The sequence below is a fragment of the Sphaerodactylus townsendi genome, linkage group LG06 (genome assembly GCF_021028975.2).
Source record: "Sphaerodactylus townsendi isolate TG3544 linkage group LG06, MPM_Stown_v2.3, whole genome shotgun sequence".
Classification (NCBI taxonomy): Eukaryota; Metazoa; Chordata; class Lepidosauria; order Squamata; family Sphaerodactylidae; genus Sphaerodactylus; species Sphaerodactylus townsendi.
In genome coordinates, this window is record NC_059430.1 from 88,089,137 (window position 1) to 88,106,548 (window position 17,412).

Below are 17,412 nucleotides of genomic sequence, written 5' to 3' on the forward strand. Positions count from 1 at the left end.
ACAGTGTGGGCGGGAATAAGCGGCGCCCGTAAGGCGACGAGGAGGACGCCGTAAGTGGGGAGGCATGAGAGGAGAGAAAGCATCTTCCGGGCGGCGCGGTTCGCGACCGCGCCGCCAAGAAGACTGACATCTCTTCCTGCAACAACAACCCTTTAAAGGGTTGTTGTTTAGGGCAGCTTGACGCCGCCCTGGGGGGAGGGAAGAGGCGTCAGGTCGCCGCTGCTGCGTTGCAGCAGCGGCGCCTGTGCGAACGGCGGCCTGGGGGCGCCTTTTTTGGCGCCCCCAGGCCGTCGTAAAAGGGCCGTGCAGATACGGCCAGAGTTTAAATCACCTAATGCTACCATCTGAAACAGCTCAGTCCCTAAGAAAAGGCAGGAAAACTGACCAGCTCAGTCAGAGTGTGTTAGCTTGTCTCAGAAAATTAGGAGGGTGTAGGGCCCCATTGCAGATAGATTTTCACAATTTGGTTCCATATTCTACTCTTGAATAGAATGTTGAAAATTAACTACCATATGCATGCCAAATCTGTAAGGGTACTGAATCAGTCAAAACCCAATATGTTTCCCCACAAATCAAGCAACTTTACATACCTACAAAAGGTCCTCTAAAATATGGAAAGGGATAAATCTGTATATTTGATCTGCTGATTGACTCTCAAAGTTAGAACAGTTTGTCACTTGTCTAATAATAGTGACATTTGACAAAATGTTTGTTATGCAAGCATTTCATCATCTTATTGAGGAATGCTTGAGCGCACTTTGTTTTGGCTTTCTAATGCATGCGGCATAATGTGCTCATTATGACTGTTGCCAGATACACTAGAGTTAAAGTTAAAATACATGTTTGGTATCCCACAGTGAACAGATTTTATTTCAGCATTTGCATCAGCTCTTGGATATGCATTCAACTAATTATCTATTAGTGTGTCACCACTCCTCCAGTTTTCCATATCAAGCCTAGAGTTAGTCCCACTAAACTATTATGCTCTTCCTGCTGCACACTTCATATGAAGGTGTATTACAAAAGCAGACCACTAGTTCATTTAGCTCAGTATTGGCAACTCAGGTTGGTAACCTCTCTCCAGGGCCTAAGGCAGATCTTGGATTGGTTAACTGAAAATGCCAGAGGCTGGACCTTATCAACTAAAGACAAATGTATTTTGTATCATGGAGCATTATTGCACTGATGTCATTGTAAATAAATGATTAATGAATACATGGCAAATTTATTCCAAGCAGAGAGATAGTTCTTATCCCAGGGATTCTGCAAATCAAAGTTTGACAGTGGGGAAGGAGCAGGGGAAAGGCAAGAACCAGATAGGTCAGGATGGCAAGGAAGTATTGGGATCAAATGCTGTTTGCATGCTACCTAGTATGTATGTATGTGCACATGCACCAGTGATATAAGATGTGAGTGCCGCCTCCTGAGATGGATACTGAGCAGTCCATCTGTCACATCCTTCAAACACTAAAAATATTCAGGTCAGTATGCAAGCAAGCCAAAGTTTGTATATTCAAAAGGAAGGATCGTTTTATTCAGTAGGGCTTATTCCCAGGAGAGTGTTCTTAGGATTGCAGTCTACATCACTAGTATTGCCATGTGACTCATCCCAGTTTAGCCAAATGTTGGTGCAATATACAGCAAATTATTTTTAGAAGTAAAGTCTGAATTAGATATTTCACCTCCCATTGGACCATAATGGGGTTCCTGCATATTTGTGGGTACTTCATTCCATAGCACTGCAGGGACATGATTTGAATGGGACCACGATATGTATAGGAGCAGGGAAACAAATTCAGTTCACCAGATAAGAGTCAGCCAACCATGTGGAGGAGTGAGGAATCCAACCCAGTTCTCCAGATCAGAGTCCACTGCTCTTAACCACTTCATCACATTGGCTCTCTAGTAGCAATGTATGAACAGTCAAAATATGGTACCTTAAACTTTCTACACTGAAAATGAGAGATTGCTTTGTACAAATAGAGCGAATAAAGACTACGATACTTCTGTAGCTGGCCAATGATGTTACATCAAGTATTTTAAAAACTCTTTATCCTAAAATTTCAGCATGTCTGTGATGGTTATCTTTATCTTGGTCTCCTGCAACCCAGCCTTACTCAGAACTTTAATGAAAATTTTTGTTTTACCACTCTTGAAGCTTTCACCACTCTTATCCTTTGCAAAACAATACATTAGACAAAGTTTCCTCAGCTTGTTTTTAAATTTGGTGGCTTTTACAGCCAAGGGGGGGTGGCTTTTACAGCCCAGAAGAAGCCTGGTGCCGCCCCAGCCCCCGATACGCCTCTGCTCACCATTGAGCAACTTTGTCTGCAGTTCCTCTCAGCATACATACAAACACTGACAGGGAGCATGGTTTCTTTGTTCACTGCACATATATAGTAAAAGGTTGCAAAAAATATCAGGGCTCACAGTCCAGCAGGTGGGGATCCATGACCTTCCTGAGAGAACTGGCTCATGGGCTGAAACCACTGCATTAAAGCATCAAGCTCCTCTAATTCTCCCCTGCCTAATGTCTAGGGAATATGCACAGTAGCTCTGGGAATGTCAGAACTGATCCAGTGAAATCTACATCTTAACAATGGCATGATGATCCAGGGAGATCAGTGTCACACCACTGTGCTAGATTAACTATAATAAATTTTGTGGAATGAGCACAAGACCTGGTTTAGTCAATACCAAAGCCCTCTTCTTCTTCTTTTTTTACTTTTTTCTCACATCTTTAAAACAAGTCTTCTAACTTATGAAGGAAGTAAGACAGAACAAGAGCTCCAACAGAGCTTGCTTTTTTGTCCTTGAGCTGTCTTTACTCAAAGAAGGCCATTGATTTCCTCTTTTTTTGGCACTGCTTTAAGAGATGAGATGTGAGAACTCAAACACTGAACCCCTCGCAAATCACTGATGCTTTCTTTAAGGCAGAAGCATTATGGTGGATGGAGAGAGACTAGCTTCACAAGTAATGCAAATAAATATTCTATAGAATATGATCTCAGAATGAAAAAGTGGGGCAGGCAGTTTGGACAATCTGAAAGGAATAATGACACGGAGACCAACATCACATCAAATGAAGGAATGAACCTCCTATGTATGCTACAAAATCCTCTCCACTGAATCAGAAAAGTAATTATAAGATTCTGAAATATAGTGGGACTTGTTTTCTGTCTTGATTTTATTGAACTCTTTTACAGGACTTGGCTTTAGGTTATCTTAGATGATCATGGATAACTGCAGAATTACTGTAAATGAGAGTCATGCTTAGTATGTATCGCTCACAACTGAACATTTACATCTACTCTGCATACCACATTATTTCCTAATTCATACATTATAGTTGAATAGGGAATGGACTGTGAATGGTTAAGAATATCTCTGATTCCAGGATAAGTTATCCTTCTGCAGAGGTGTGGGCCTCTATGAAGAAGAAGAGTTTGGATTTATAACCCCCTTATCTCCTGTAAAAAGACTCAAAGGGGCTTACAATCTCCTTTCTCTTCCCCCCCCCCCCACAACAAACACCCTGTGAGGTGGGTGGGGCTGAGAGAGCTCCAAAGAGCTGTGACTCACCCAAGGTCACCAAGCTGGCGTGTGTTGGAATGCACAGACTAATCTAGTTTCCTAGTTAACCCCAGTGGCAGAGCAGGGAGTCAAACCCGATTCTCCAGATTAGAGTGCACCTGTTCTTAAACACTATGCCACTGCTGCTCTAGTCTGGAACCATTCTGGGGCCGTTTCTGCACAGCCAAAAAACATCATCCTAGGGACGGAAAAAACACTGTCCCTGGGGTGCTGTTCGCACAGGAGGTGCTGCTGCATTGCAGCAGCGCCGTCCTGGCCACCCCTGAGCGAGGTTTTTGAAAAGTGGTGTCTTCCCGCTGGCATGGTGTGAATCTGCATCGGCGGGAAGACGCCACTTTTCCCGTCCCCTTCACTGACCTTCCTGTCCTGGAAGCTGCTCTGGAGCGCTGGAGGGACATGCCCACACTACCCTCCGACCCCTGGAGGTTGAAGGGCAGTGTGGGCATGTCCCTCCAGCCCTCCAGAGCAGCGCTGGACAGGAAGGACAGTGAAGGGGCCGAACTGGAGGCGGAGCTGCCTCTCTGGTTTGGCAGATCTTCAGGGCTGCTTGCATGCTACCATGTGAGCAGTCCCCAAGCCTCCACCGGCATAATTTATGCCATTGGAGGTGCGTTTCTATGACTGCAAATAAATTTCATTCATCCACTCTGGGACCACTCTGGGTTTCATGGCACAATCTACTTGTACTCCAGCTTTTCTTTTAATAGGAAACTCAAAAGAGCAACTCTATGACTGAGAAATGAAAGCAAGGCAGAGCAATGCAAAGCCAAGTTCTAAAGCCATTGCAAAGGAATGTGTGAGAGCAGTGTGTTGCATGCACTGTTGAATGACTTGCATAATGAGTTTATCATGACTTGTTATGCCGTAGCAAATGCTTTGGTGGTCTTGATGCAGCTTGTTTTAAACCACAGCACATGGCATGAATTGCATGTGTCTATGATCTACCATAGAGACAATTCTTGTAGTACTCTGGAACATTGCAAGGGAGCCAGCTCAGCATTCAGTGACATGTTGTCCAAAATGAAATGAACACACTCTACTTATCATTGTCCCATCTGCTTTTTAAAAAAACCTTGTCTCATATTTTACACTGTAGGTCTTTTGAGGGAAGGAATCAGTCTTCTTGCACTCTGTACAATAATTCCCATGATCCTGAAGGTCCTATACAAAAATAACTATAGCAATTAAAATCTGAAAAAGTTTGAAATGACCTTTAGTGTCATGTTAATGTGGCAAGTTTGGTAGTGAATTTAAAAAGGTCTTCTAGGATGCTTCACATAATTTGAACTTAATTTCCCACTTTTTTTGTATTTAGGGTACACATATTCAGACTTGTTGATATACTGTAGGTCCTTAGGCTTTTTGAGTCTATAAGCACCTCTGAAATATTGACACAGGGTGGCTGCAAGAGGTGGAGCTAATCAGAAAATGCCAGGCAGTGAGATCATGCACAGAACATTAACTGCAGTTCTTCAACATCTCATGCAGATATTCTGCTAAAGAGGATGCCTTTGAAAATGAATATAGTATTTACAGGTATTTTCCCACTGACACACAGCTTACCTTCAGTCATACAGTGCAGATCTTTGTGAAGCAGTTGAAGCAACGTCTTAAAAATTTGCACAGCCAATCAAATCTCCAGTAGCCCAACAGGGCAAACACCCACTTTCTAAAACCACTTGGCAGGTGCCATGTGTCCACAGGTGCCATATTGGGGACCTCTAGTTTCTAGAATATGATTCTCAACTTTAATATGAGAGGTTTTGGCATGAAGTGTTTTATTTGTATTATTTGAGTTTCATCCCACAACTTTTCTAGCCATGAACTAGAGGAACAAATTGCTTAAGGCACCTTCTTAGATTCCTATATATGCAATGTTCTAGCAGAGATTGCGTGTTTGTGTGTGTGATTACTGAACGTGGAGAATCCATCTGAAAATACTGTATGTTGATTCTCCCTCCAATGGATCACTAATTTCAAGGTTTGCCACTCAAACACTTCACATTAATGCTTTGGCATGGCCATTATAATTAAACATATTATTTTCATATTAATAATTCCTTTTTCTTCTGTAGATGAGAGTGGGTTGAAGATGAAGAAATCCTACCAGCTTATCTGTCATGAAAGTTAGTAGTCTATAGACGTATAGCACATCAACATCAAATCTGACAGTTTTTGGGGCAGGGCTTATTGGAAGGGCTGAGATTTATAGGAGCGTGTATTTGGGCTATTGTAGAACTTGTAGAACATGTCTGATTGGGGATATTGGTGCCACTCCCTTCCAAGTTTTACAAGGGCATCACCTACATGCCCCATTGACTCCGAGGCACCAGTATCCCCAATCAGACATGTTCTACAAGTTCTACAATGACCCAAAGCACGCTCCTATAACTCCCACCCCTTCCAATAAGCCCCATCCCCAAAACTGTCAGATTTGATGTTGATGTGTTATACGTCTATAGACTACTAAAGTTGTTAATAAAGACGTTAATAGCTTGGGTAAAGTAATTTAATGAAATGATATATTATATAGATTGAACAGGTTTGGAATTAGAATGTACAGTTTCCTAAATGCAACCTGGCAGAGTTCAATGTTTAATGATTGATGAAGTCCACTCATTTATTTATTTATTGGACTTTTTAATTTCAATTGTGACCATTAAATGTAATAATAAAGTATATTTATCAACAACCAATATGCAGTTGCCATTTTTAGAATTCCCTGGATCATAATATTACTGAAGTGACTTGCTAAAGAAAATAATCTCTCTTAATGGATAAAAATAGACATTATGTATGAGTCTGTATTTGTTATAATCCTCTGCAATAGTTTCCATTTTTATGAAAGTAACATTATTTAATGCAACTTTTCTCATTTTTCAACTTTTCATAGCTTTTTCAACTATGCCTTACTGAGGGAATCTCTTTCTTTTTCTTTTCACTGGTACTTCTATAATTTCCCGCCAAAGATTTTAACAAGGCCAGCTTGAAGACCTGTCATACCTCCTTGCCCTTTTTGAATGTTCAGATGCTTCAAATTCCTTCTTATTCCTACTGGTCTTCCAGATCTAATGCTTTCACTTTTCTGTTTCTATTTATTTTGTTGTAAGTACTTTTGTTCAATGAAAGGACACAGCCTCTTTTCAAAAATGGCAAGCTACAAGGATTTCTTTTGATGACCACAAATAGCACAATAAAAAGTTTTGTCAGAATGGTGACACTAGAAACTAAGGCCGTTTCCGCACGGCCTCCATTCGCCCCCACGCCGCCAAGAGTTCTGGCGGCATGGGGGCGGAAGCCCGTTCGCATGCAAGCATGCGAACGGGCCAAGCAGAGGCCGACAGATGGCAGGCGGCTCCGCACGGAGCCGCCTCTTCTCCCTTCTGCGCCCCACTCATGATGTCCTTGTCGTCGCCTGCTGGGCGTCGAAGCCCCGCCCACGCTGCCCTCTGACCCCTGGAGGTCGGAGGACAGTGTGGGCAGGGCTGCGACGCCCAGCAGATGATGACGAGGACATCGTGAGTGGGGCGCAGAAGGGAGACAGCGTCTTCCCGGAGGCGCGGTTCGCACCGTGCCGCCGGGAAGACGCTTCCTCCCCAACAACAACCCTTTAAAGGGTTGTTGTTTAGGGCGGCCTGAGGCTGCCCTGGGGGGAGGGAAGCGGAGTCAGGTCGCCGCTGCTGCGTTGCAGCAGCGGCACCTGTGCGAATGGCGGCCTGGGGGCGGCGTTTTTAGCGCCCCCAGGCCGTCGTTAATGGGCCGTGCGGAAACGGCCTAAGTAATTTGTGAAATTGAGGTTTTGGAAGGGGGATTTTTTTTGGGGGGGGGAAGGGAGGTGTGGCTCAGTAGAACTTTTCATGCTGTCACAGATTCCGTCCCTGACATCTCCAGTTAAAAAAAGAAGAGTTTGGATTTATATTCTCTTTTCTCTGAGAAAACTCCAAGAGGCTTACAAACTCCTTTCCTTTCCTCTCCTCGCAACAGCACCTTGGGAGGTGGGTGAGTTCTGAAGAACTGTGACTAGTCCAAGGTCACCCAGCAGGCTTCATGTGTAGGAGTGGGGAAACTAACCTAGTTCACCAGATAAGATTCCACCACTCATCTGGAAGATTGGGGAATCAAACCCAGTTCTCCAGATTAGAATCCACCTTAACCACTTAACCACTACATCACACTGGCTCTTAACCATTACACCACACTTGGCTGAGTTAAGGGATCTGAGGCACCAGGCAGGGGTTGGGAAATTTGGTTATATTGGTTTATATTCAAAGGTGTATTTTCTGCTGGTGTACTGGCACTTCAGTTGGCAGAGCAAGGGTGGGTAAATTTCTACAATTCCTCCCTCCCTCCCACTTTACCCCTCCATATTCCCTAGAAATCTATTGATCCCAAGGACTAGAGTTTAGGGGGCTCAGGGTGCTGTAGAAGGAAGGGGAGGCATAGAAGTTCTGCTCTGCCAGGTTTACTCTGCTGGGGGGGCGGGGAGAGTGGTTTAGATCCAAACCATTATTCTACTTTTTATATAAGAACATAAGAGCCTATCTAGTGCATCAGCCAAACCAGCTGCACTGGAGAGCCAATGAACAGGGCACAGTAGCCAAGGCCTTCCCTTATACTGCCTCCTAGCACTAGCATTCAGAGAATTGCTGCTTCTGTAGATGTAGGAGCCCCTCAGTTACTTTGGCTACTAAACATTGATGGACCTCTAATCCTTGAATCTGCCCCCACCCCCTTAGGCTATTTATACTTGTGGCCATCAATGCCTATTTTAATTATTTGTTGAATAAAGGATTTCCTTTTATCTGTCCTGAACCTATTTCTGAACAATTTAATTAGGCACTCCTGAGTTCTATTATTATGGAAGCTCTGTACAGGGATCAAAGCAACCTGTTAGATGGTCTAAGCTGAAAAGAGAACCACCACTGTTCACTGGGGAAAAAGTCAGCTCCACAATGCCTGTGGATTCATTCATATTCTTCTTTTATATCCTGGATATCTTATTTGAACGGAGACTTCCAGAACAATACTGTTAGTCTTTAATCCATTTAATTAATCACTTCTTTTCCAACCCACTGGTTTCAAAAATTGGTATTGGCAGAAATGAGCATGTGGCTGTTGGGAATAAAGCATTAATATGAATGAACATTATTTGCTCAGTAAAGGTTGTCATACAAGCTGATGATAATATTAGCACTTACTTTTTATAACACTGAGTGGCAGCCAGTGAGGATGTACTGTGGGCTAAGAGGTGGGAAGAATGTCTAACATGGAGATTTTGAGACAACAGGAAGACAGGGAGAGGTGTCAGTTGGAGGTGGCACCCTGCAGGAGGGTTTCATGTTAGAAGTGTGTTTCTAGCCTAACCAGTTGTTACCTATGCACAGTGCCAACTCCAGCCAGTGCTTCCCTTAAATCTCTCAACTCCAAAGGGATTGGATTGTCCCCACCCCAATCACTGCTCAATGGTGGTACCTACTAGCGAACCATCTCAGCTGCTACTTCTGATAGGATCTTATATCTGGTTTGCATTTATAGCTCCCTATACCAAAGATTTGTTAAACAAGGTTTAACTGAAGAATTCATTAGACCAAACAATCTGTAATCTCGAAATTAATAATTATGGGGAAATGGAGTATTTCACAGTTGAAGGAATGGGTCACTTGCATACCTCAGCTAGTTGCAATGAATACAAGCCAAGAGGGCTAGTTGCAGAAACAACCCTAACAACCATTTGGGGCAACAATATTTTTGGCATATTAAAAGCCCTTGCAATGTAGATTCCAAGATCTCTTGTTGCAAATCACAAAAGAAGGGGTTGTGTTGTGCCTATAAATCTGGTGCTCATTGTAGCAATACAATGTTTAATTTAGTCATATGCATAGTAATATATTGATGAGACATTTATATGTTTTCAATGTTTTCATTGTTTTATTATTGTTGTATGTACCTGAAGCCTGAAGGGAGGGGTGGGATATTAAAATGGCACACAGCCCTAGTTCAGACAGGAAAATGACCTGAGCTGCCTCTGATGCTGAGCTGAATGAAACAGTGGTTTGACCCTGTATCTGGTGACTTCATATAATCGAGAGAAAGTTACCTGCACTGGTGTTGAGAGGGAATTGGGTTATGCTGTGCACATTCCTTTGGAAGTAAACAACACTGGAAAAAATGAGATTTACTAATTTACATGAACTGTGCTGTCAACACATTATTTGTACTCATTTATGCTTTGGTGCAGCTATTTCTTCTAACTTGAACAAATATTATGGACTGATTCCCTTGTATGTATAGGCTGAATGAACAGCTGGAGCTTGAAAATGGTCCAATTAAAATACCAAGTTTTGGAAAATAAATTGCAATAACAATGTCATTTGCTTTGGTCCATTTCCAGAAGTTGTTTTTGGCTAGTGAACATGTAAACCTAATACATAATTTTTTAATGGGATGCAATGAGGTTCTGTTCTCTGGATATATCCTAATCTAGGCACATTTGAAATATTGCCATGTTAAAGCCTTGACATTATAGTGGATGAAAAATTTGTTCAAGCAAAAAGTGGTTTATTTTGACCACTTAATTAAGGCATAAAGCTAAACTCACTCACATGCTAATATATTATCCTGCCAAAACCCTATCAATTAACTGAATCATGGTATAGAATATGCAAATAGCCATTGGACTTTAAATACCATGAACTATCACATTTCATGTGTTCCATGGGATTTGTGCCTTTGATGGACAAACTTCAGAGGAACACTCAGCCAATGTTAAGTCATTATTAAGTGTTCCCCCTGCTGATTACAAATCAGAGGGTTCCCACAGACACCAACAGGATGAGAATATAGTTAACTTTGGCTTGGCCATACTTTAAATTTTGATTTCTTATTGTCAACACTGAATGCTTCTGTGTTTGTGTAAGTATGTGTGTGTGTGTAAGTATCTATAATGATATCATGAAAGATGTGAACTTGACTCAACGATGAAAACTCCATGACAAGTGAAAGAAGGCAAAAGTAAAATAAATGATATCGTTTATTTCCGATATCAGTAAAATGTAGTATGTTTGAGGCCCACAAATTGATTGATCTTTTTCAGGTTGGATGCAAAATAAGGGTTGTACTCAGGGAAGAAACATAGCAAAATCGGAAAGAAGATAACGAAGAAAACCTTTGCAAAGGAAACAGACAGAACCACAGAATGTAGTAAGGCTTTTGACTAAACAGGGGTGATCAGAGACTTTACAATGGCATAAAAGGCTTAATTTTCTAAAAATCCATGTTTTGTGGAACCAGCTCTCCCAAACTTGCAAATGTATAGTCATAATGCTTATTTATTTTGAAGGTGATGTGCTAGAGTTCAGTATGACTGTGGTGGTCCACCTCCCCACTGTCTTCCATGGGCTGTAATGCCGTCCCTCCTACCCTCACTTGGGTGGTCTCTGACCCAGTTGCTGTTTTCTCCACTTGGCCAAAAAGTAACTTAGCCCACAGTTCGGCAGCCCATGTGGCCGCCCCAAGCGGGTGTCACCCGCGCCCACCTGCGTCTAGGGAGGGAAATGGCCATAGCAAGCTCCAGGAGCCTTCCACCAAGCCTCCCCCTCTCTTCCTTCTCCGCTGTACCTTTCAGGCAGGAACTCGCCTGTATTCCCTTCTTTCTCCCAGTTGTACCCCGTTTGGACTTCCCCAGGTGTCTCCCTGAACGTTTGTCTGGGTCTTCTTGGGACTTCCACAGGTGTCTCCCTGACTGTTTGCCTGAGTTCTCTTAAGACTCCCCCAGGTGTCCCCCTGCGAGTGTCCTCTCCCTTGCCCACTCCCATGGGATTCTTCCCTCCATTTCCTAACCCTCCTCCTAGCTTTTCCTCCATTTTTCATGCCTCCCGCGCCACGCCCCTTCCTTTCCCCTTCCCAGCCAACACCAACCGCCCCGCCCTCTTGCCTTCCCCTCCCTTATATCCCTTTTCCCTGGCTCATCCCCTCCCCCTCCCCAGGTGCTGGGCTTGTCCCGGCTCCTTACATCTGCTCCGCCCCTATGTCCTGACATATATATTTCATAGCATGTAGTGTGGTCCTGTTCAGACCTGGCCAGCAGTGACACTACTTCAAGAAGAGAGGAAGAAGATGAGCCACAACAATGATCTGGCTCCCTCTTCTTGTGATGTCTTAAAGACTCACTGGTATATTGTGGCAGAAGCCCACTGAGACAAACCCCCATTTACTTAGATGGCGGAAGTGTAGGTATCTAAATAGAATTCTGGGGATGCAGCAGTAGTGTAAAATATTGGGATTAAACCCCCCTTATGAAATTTGTTGTATTTTCTGCTTTGAGAAAGATAGACTAGAACTAAAATAATAAATAGAATTTATTAACTTATTGAATCTGCCAGATTTTTAATTATCGAACAAGATTCTAGTGCTGAAGAAGACAAGAAACAAGATGTGAGAAAAACACTCAGTTGGAACAATTCTGTAAAATGAAAGCATATTAGAGAATGAGAAATATACATCCAGAGTTTTACACACCGTGTCTTTAGGGTGGCCCAATAAGTAGAAATAGGGAGAGCCATGCTTGTCACTTTTCATGCACATGGAGAGGCTGGAAGGTGCCATTCCTAAAGGAAGGGGAGGAACAGCCTAGGACCAATCATTAGAATTAACAGAACCAGAGACATCAAGACACATTATTAATTATTAATCGTTAATAATAGATTATTATTACAGCAAAGAATTCTTAGATTATTAGAACAGCTGAGCAAGATGTTTATAAGCAACAGGTAACTTTTTCTAATACAGGTAAGACAAAGATGCATGCAGTCAATTAATATTAGTGAAAGAACAAACTACTTTTGAAACATATTTGAGAAGGAGCTTCTGGAGAATAAACCTTGAAAAGGTGCATAGAAAAGGCATCATGATTGAAAACATAAGTAAATGTGGCAGATATTACCAGAATGGGCAGAATCAGAAATAAGAAACAGGAGTCCTTTGGATATATTGTTTTGCTCCCTTTTTGGACAGATGTTGTTATTTTGTATATCACAGTGTTAATGTGGAAGGCTTGCTTGTTTACATGTGTTGTGGTTTCAAATCCCTAAACTTTTCCTTGCTGCAGAAATGGGAGGGGGAGGTTCTGCTTGGCTCCCAGGGTTGCTGTAGATTCTCTACTACTCATATGCACTCCCTTAACAGAGTGTGGGAGTGGGCAGAAGGGGGACTGTGGTGATGGAACAGCCAATCAGAATGGAGGAAAAATGGGATGCATGCGCCTGCATGTTTGCATTGTAAAAAAAATAGTGGGTTCGTGTGAAGGAGAAGAAAGAAAACAGATTGTTTCTTTCATGGAAAATGGGCACCCACGTGAAGGACAAAAAAGGACAAAATAGACCCAGATTTAAAAATAATGGATGTAACCCATTATTATTATGCTGTGCAGAATCCACCAAAAATATTATCTACATCTATATATGTATAGTATTTTTCTTTGTTATATACATACAAACTATTGTAAAGGGCAGGGAATAAATTGAAATAATAATTATATATATATGGGAGTGGGAGAGAGGGGGGAGGGTCATCTTCCCATAAGATTATGAAAAATTAGATGAGGAATTAGATTAACCTATTGGGCTGAATATTCTTATTAGTTGCCCCTTGTGCACTCACCATCTACTGGAGATTTGACTTGACTGCACAGATTTTTTAAAAATATTGCTTTGGCAGCAGTTTCCACCATAGCACATGGATTTTCACTATATAACTGGCTTGATCTCCTGTGGCAACCATTTTGTGCCAGCTATTTTGTGGCTGCACTTTCCATGCTGTGTCAGAATTCTGAAGATGCCCACAGACTCAAAACAAACAAAAAAAGGCGCGTCCCAGCTTGCCCCCAGTCCGCCATTCTGAGCATGTCCAGTCCACTGCACTCTGATTGGATGTAGTGTTTGGAGTGGCAGCTTGAATGAACTGTTGTGCAAGAGGGGCGGGAAAAATAAACCTGATTGGTCTCCCATGAAACCAGCCTTGGCCCGGGATTCTAAAAAAATCTACCTTCCAAGTGATTTTTGAAAATTCTGGGGTGAGGAGGATAGTGCGGGGCAGGGCCAGAACAGAGGTGATTTTAAGCCGGGAGCCATGGGGAGTCCTTGCAGAAACCAGGCTATCTAAGGTGAATATCCCAAGTTATTTTCCCCGTGGGGATTTGGCCAGTGTCTGTTTTTTTAAAGTATCTTAATATTCCTTTTCTCCCCTTATGTTCTGCTGGACAGTAGCAAATTTATCTAGAACTTCGTATTTAATTCCTGACCAAGTCTATGATATTTTAATTCAGATATTTTGTAATGCTTGTCCTCTCAGAACCTGCCAGATTGTTGAAAATTGAACTACCATATGAGAAACAAGATAAGAAGCTCTCAGCCAGGGAAGGCAGCTATACTGAAATGAAATGAAATTTTAGGAGTGAGAAATAAAATATTCAAGATGCCATGTGGAATTCTTAGTGCCTTTATGAAATGTGAGGCAGCTATTTCAAAATGAAACAATAATATAACAGGCCTGGCTAAACTTCTACTAAATGGAGAACTTATCCCACATAAATGAAATGACAGGATTTTTTGTTTGTTTGTACAGACCAGGATATACGCTGAACTGGGAATATGCTATACATGAATAGGCATCATACAGTACAGTCCTTTCCCTACGATATAGATTGGTACTGGGTTGCCGGGGGAGGGAATCCTGCTTTCCCTCTGAGCTATTTTCCAAACACGAAATGGCATTAAAGGGTGTTATTTGCCGGGGGGTGGGGGTGGGGGTGCATATGCAAACATTCAGTAAGTTGCAAGCTAAAATGATCTTCAGTGGTAGTAAAAAGTATCATTAATATATCTTTGTGTGTGTAGAAAGTCTTTGTAATGGTTGGAGTATATCTACAGATATTGCAACTACAGATTCTTTTTGTTAGCAAGATTGTCTGAACAGGGTTATTATTTTGCATGTTGCTTTTTATGTCTCCTTAAATATTTTTGAACATTATCAATAGATCTAACATGGCCCGATCTGAAGATTTTAAAATCTGAGAATCAGGGCCATGTAGAGAGAACATAGGCTTTTTAAAAACAGACCTAGGGGAACCCCAGGATTTGTAGAAAAATGTGAACAGTTTTTTTTTAAATGGAGGGGAATTTTAAATCTCCCCCAAACTGAGGCACATTATCTCTGCTTGTGCAATCAACATGCCTCTGTTGGTTTGGTGGGCATCCATCTGCTTAATGCCAGGTGAGAAGCTGCCACCACTACTAAGCCAAATAGGCTGTGGAGCTACAGGTGGGCAGGTGAGAGTGGCAGGTAGGGGACAATGCCATGCCTGCCCTGCTACTGCTGCTCTCTGCAGGACAGTGGGAAGGAAAACAGACAGGTAGAAGAAGTGAGGTGGGTAGATTGTGGACAGTAGGCTGGCACAAAGAACTTTGGGGAGAGGGTAGGCAGAACAGGAGAGGGGCAGGTTAATGAGATTCCCTTCCCTTATATATAGATTTTTTGAGTTGGAGCCAGGCCTGTAGAGGAGGCCACACTGCACATGGGCAGGCAAGGGAGCAAAAGGGGCACGGGATTTTCCACAGCTAGTCTTGTGGGTCTTGTTGAGATTGAAAAGAACATTGGCACCTCATCTATTTTCTGCCCAGAACTGTACCAAGAGGTGCAAAGCCCCACCAACATCTGCCTGTCTGTATTATAAAAGATAACCTAACGTCTAAATCTGGGGACTTGGAAATTAGTAGTGGAGCCTTCTGCTCAGCGATGCAGATCCTGAAAAAAACAGCTCAAATCCATTGCATTCTTTTTCTGCACAAAGGTTCCATGGATTTAGAAGATTAAAAATTAAGACCTAACTTTTTGGGGATTCCATTGCCCTTTGTGTATGAGCAAAATGCTGTCAAGTTACACCCAATTTATGGTAAGTCAGTAGGATTTTCAAGGCAAGAGAGCAGGCTTGCCATGGTCTGCCTCTGCATAGCAACCCTTGTATTCCTGTGTGGTCTCCCACCCGAGGACTAACCATGGCTGCTTAACCTCTGATATCTGAAGAAATCAGGCTAGCATGGGCCATGCAGGCTAGCATGGGCCCATTGACATTTGCAGCATCAAATTTCTCCCAAGGGTATTGCTCCTAGCAAGCTTTCACTCCTTAGTCTTATTCAGCATTCAAGTGAGTCACGGAGAAATACTCTAGCCTACAATGTAGCAGTTACATTATGCTCTTAACTTAAGCCATCATCTTTTGCAACAAGCTTGTTAACAGTCTGATCCTATGTAGAGTTTAGCATGCTTGAAGTTATTGATTTCAGTGCGGATAGACACATGTAACTCTCTAGAGGAGCAGGATCCAGGGAACGTATGAAGTTTGTTTCCCTGGAGATTTTTTTTAAAAAGTCTGGTTGTTGTGGGTTTTCAGGGCTGTGTGGCCGTGGTCTGGTAGATCTTGTTCCAAACATTTCACCTGCATCTATGGCCGGCATCTTCAGAGGTTTTTTTTTTTAAAGAGTCTAGATGTGTATCAGTCAGGAATGGATTATGCACATTGTGAAAACATAATAAGCTCTTAAATGTATATTTTTGTCCACATATGCTTGCACAAAAGCTAACAGAATGACTTCCTGATATGAATACTGGGAAAGCATACTCTCCTGTGACTATTATATAAATCAAGCCCACCCACCCCCAACTTGTATGTGGGGGATTATTTCCCCTCGCCCCGGTAGCTGAATCAGTCTGAATCCAGTCTTAAACTATGCAACTATGCCTGGAGATAGTGGTATGTGGAAGCCTCTTCGAATCTGCCAGTACCTGCTGCTGCTATTGCTGGGCCTGGAACGTCTCCCAGTGTCCTCCACCAGAATGACCAGGCTTAGAGTGGCTCCTGGTGTCTTACACTGCCAAGGCCAGGCTTGGAGTTGTTCCTGGCATTTGCTACCATTGCAGCTGGACTTCAGGGTTCTGCTGCAGCTGCTACTGGGATCTGGTGCAGCTCCCAATCATGCATTTTTAAATTTTAATCAGGGGAACTTTAAACATTTCAGATGTTTTTGCAAACCTGAGAAGTGTCTGAAGTTTGCAGAAAAGTCTGTTCAGAATCTGACCTGGTTCTTGGATTTAGGTATTCGCAGATGGAGGGAGGAAGGTGCTACATGTTGCTATTAGTATATAGACTGTTGGTTATTTATTTTTCTATTTAATATCCTGTATTCCCATCTGTTTAGAATCCAAAGTCTCTCTCTGTCTGCTTCTCCCTCTTTTTTTCTTTTCAAAATCAGGACCAACAGTTAAAATTACCTATGAGTTTGGATTTAAGTAATATTGGGACCGCCCTTGCTTGTAATAAATAAATATATAAATAAATATTAAGATATAATGAATCAAATACCCTTCAGAAAATTAATATACACCCACACAGAAACAGCAAAAACCAAAGGCATTCACTAAATACATACACAACACACATAAACATAGAAAAGAAATAATTCTTGATGGAAACATTAATTTATTACTAGACGATATTGCTCTGCTTAGCAATTAACTGTGCCATCCTAAAATGTTACCCTCTTCTAATCCCTTTAACTTCAATGGACTTAGAAGTTATAACTTGGTTTAGGACAACAAACTGCCTGCTTGTACAATCAATGCATGAAAATGAGCCACCTTGAAAGTCAGCTTTCACAACATGCTCCTCAGGAGCTAACAACCCTTGGCTTCCTTACCCCAAGTCACATATTTCAGCCTTACATTTTATATCTAATGCGGTAGTGAGGCTAGAATAGTTGGAAATAT

General features: G+C 42.2%; 1 protein-coding gene across 8 annotated transcripts in view; it reads right to left on the minus strand.

Moving 5' to 3' along the window:
- Nucleotides 1-17,412, minus strand: part of MAGI2 (membrane associated guanylate kinase, WW and PDZ domain containing 2) — a 251,122-nt gene that overhangs the window by 6,298 nt on the left and 227,412 nt on the right. Inside the window, exon 19 of one of the 8 annotated variants that reach the window (XM_048499937.1) lies at nucleotides 12,112-12,200. The exons of 6 other annotated variants lie outside the window; for them this stretch is intronic. In XM_048499937.1, the coding sequence (XP_048355894.1) occupies nucleotides 12,112-12,200 (89 nt within the window). Of the gene's footprint in view, nucleotides 1-12,111; nucleotides 12,223-17,412 lie in introns of all 8 variants that reach the window. One more of the 8 variants, XM_048499939.1, reaches the window with a different exon arrangement.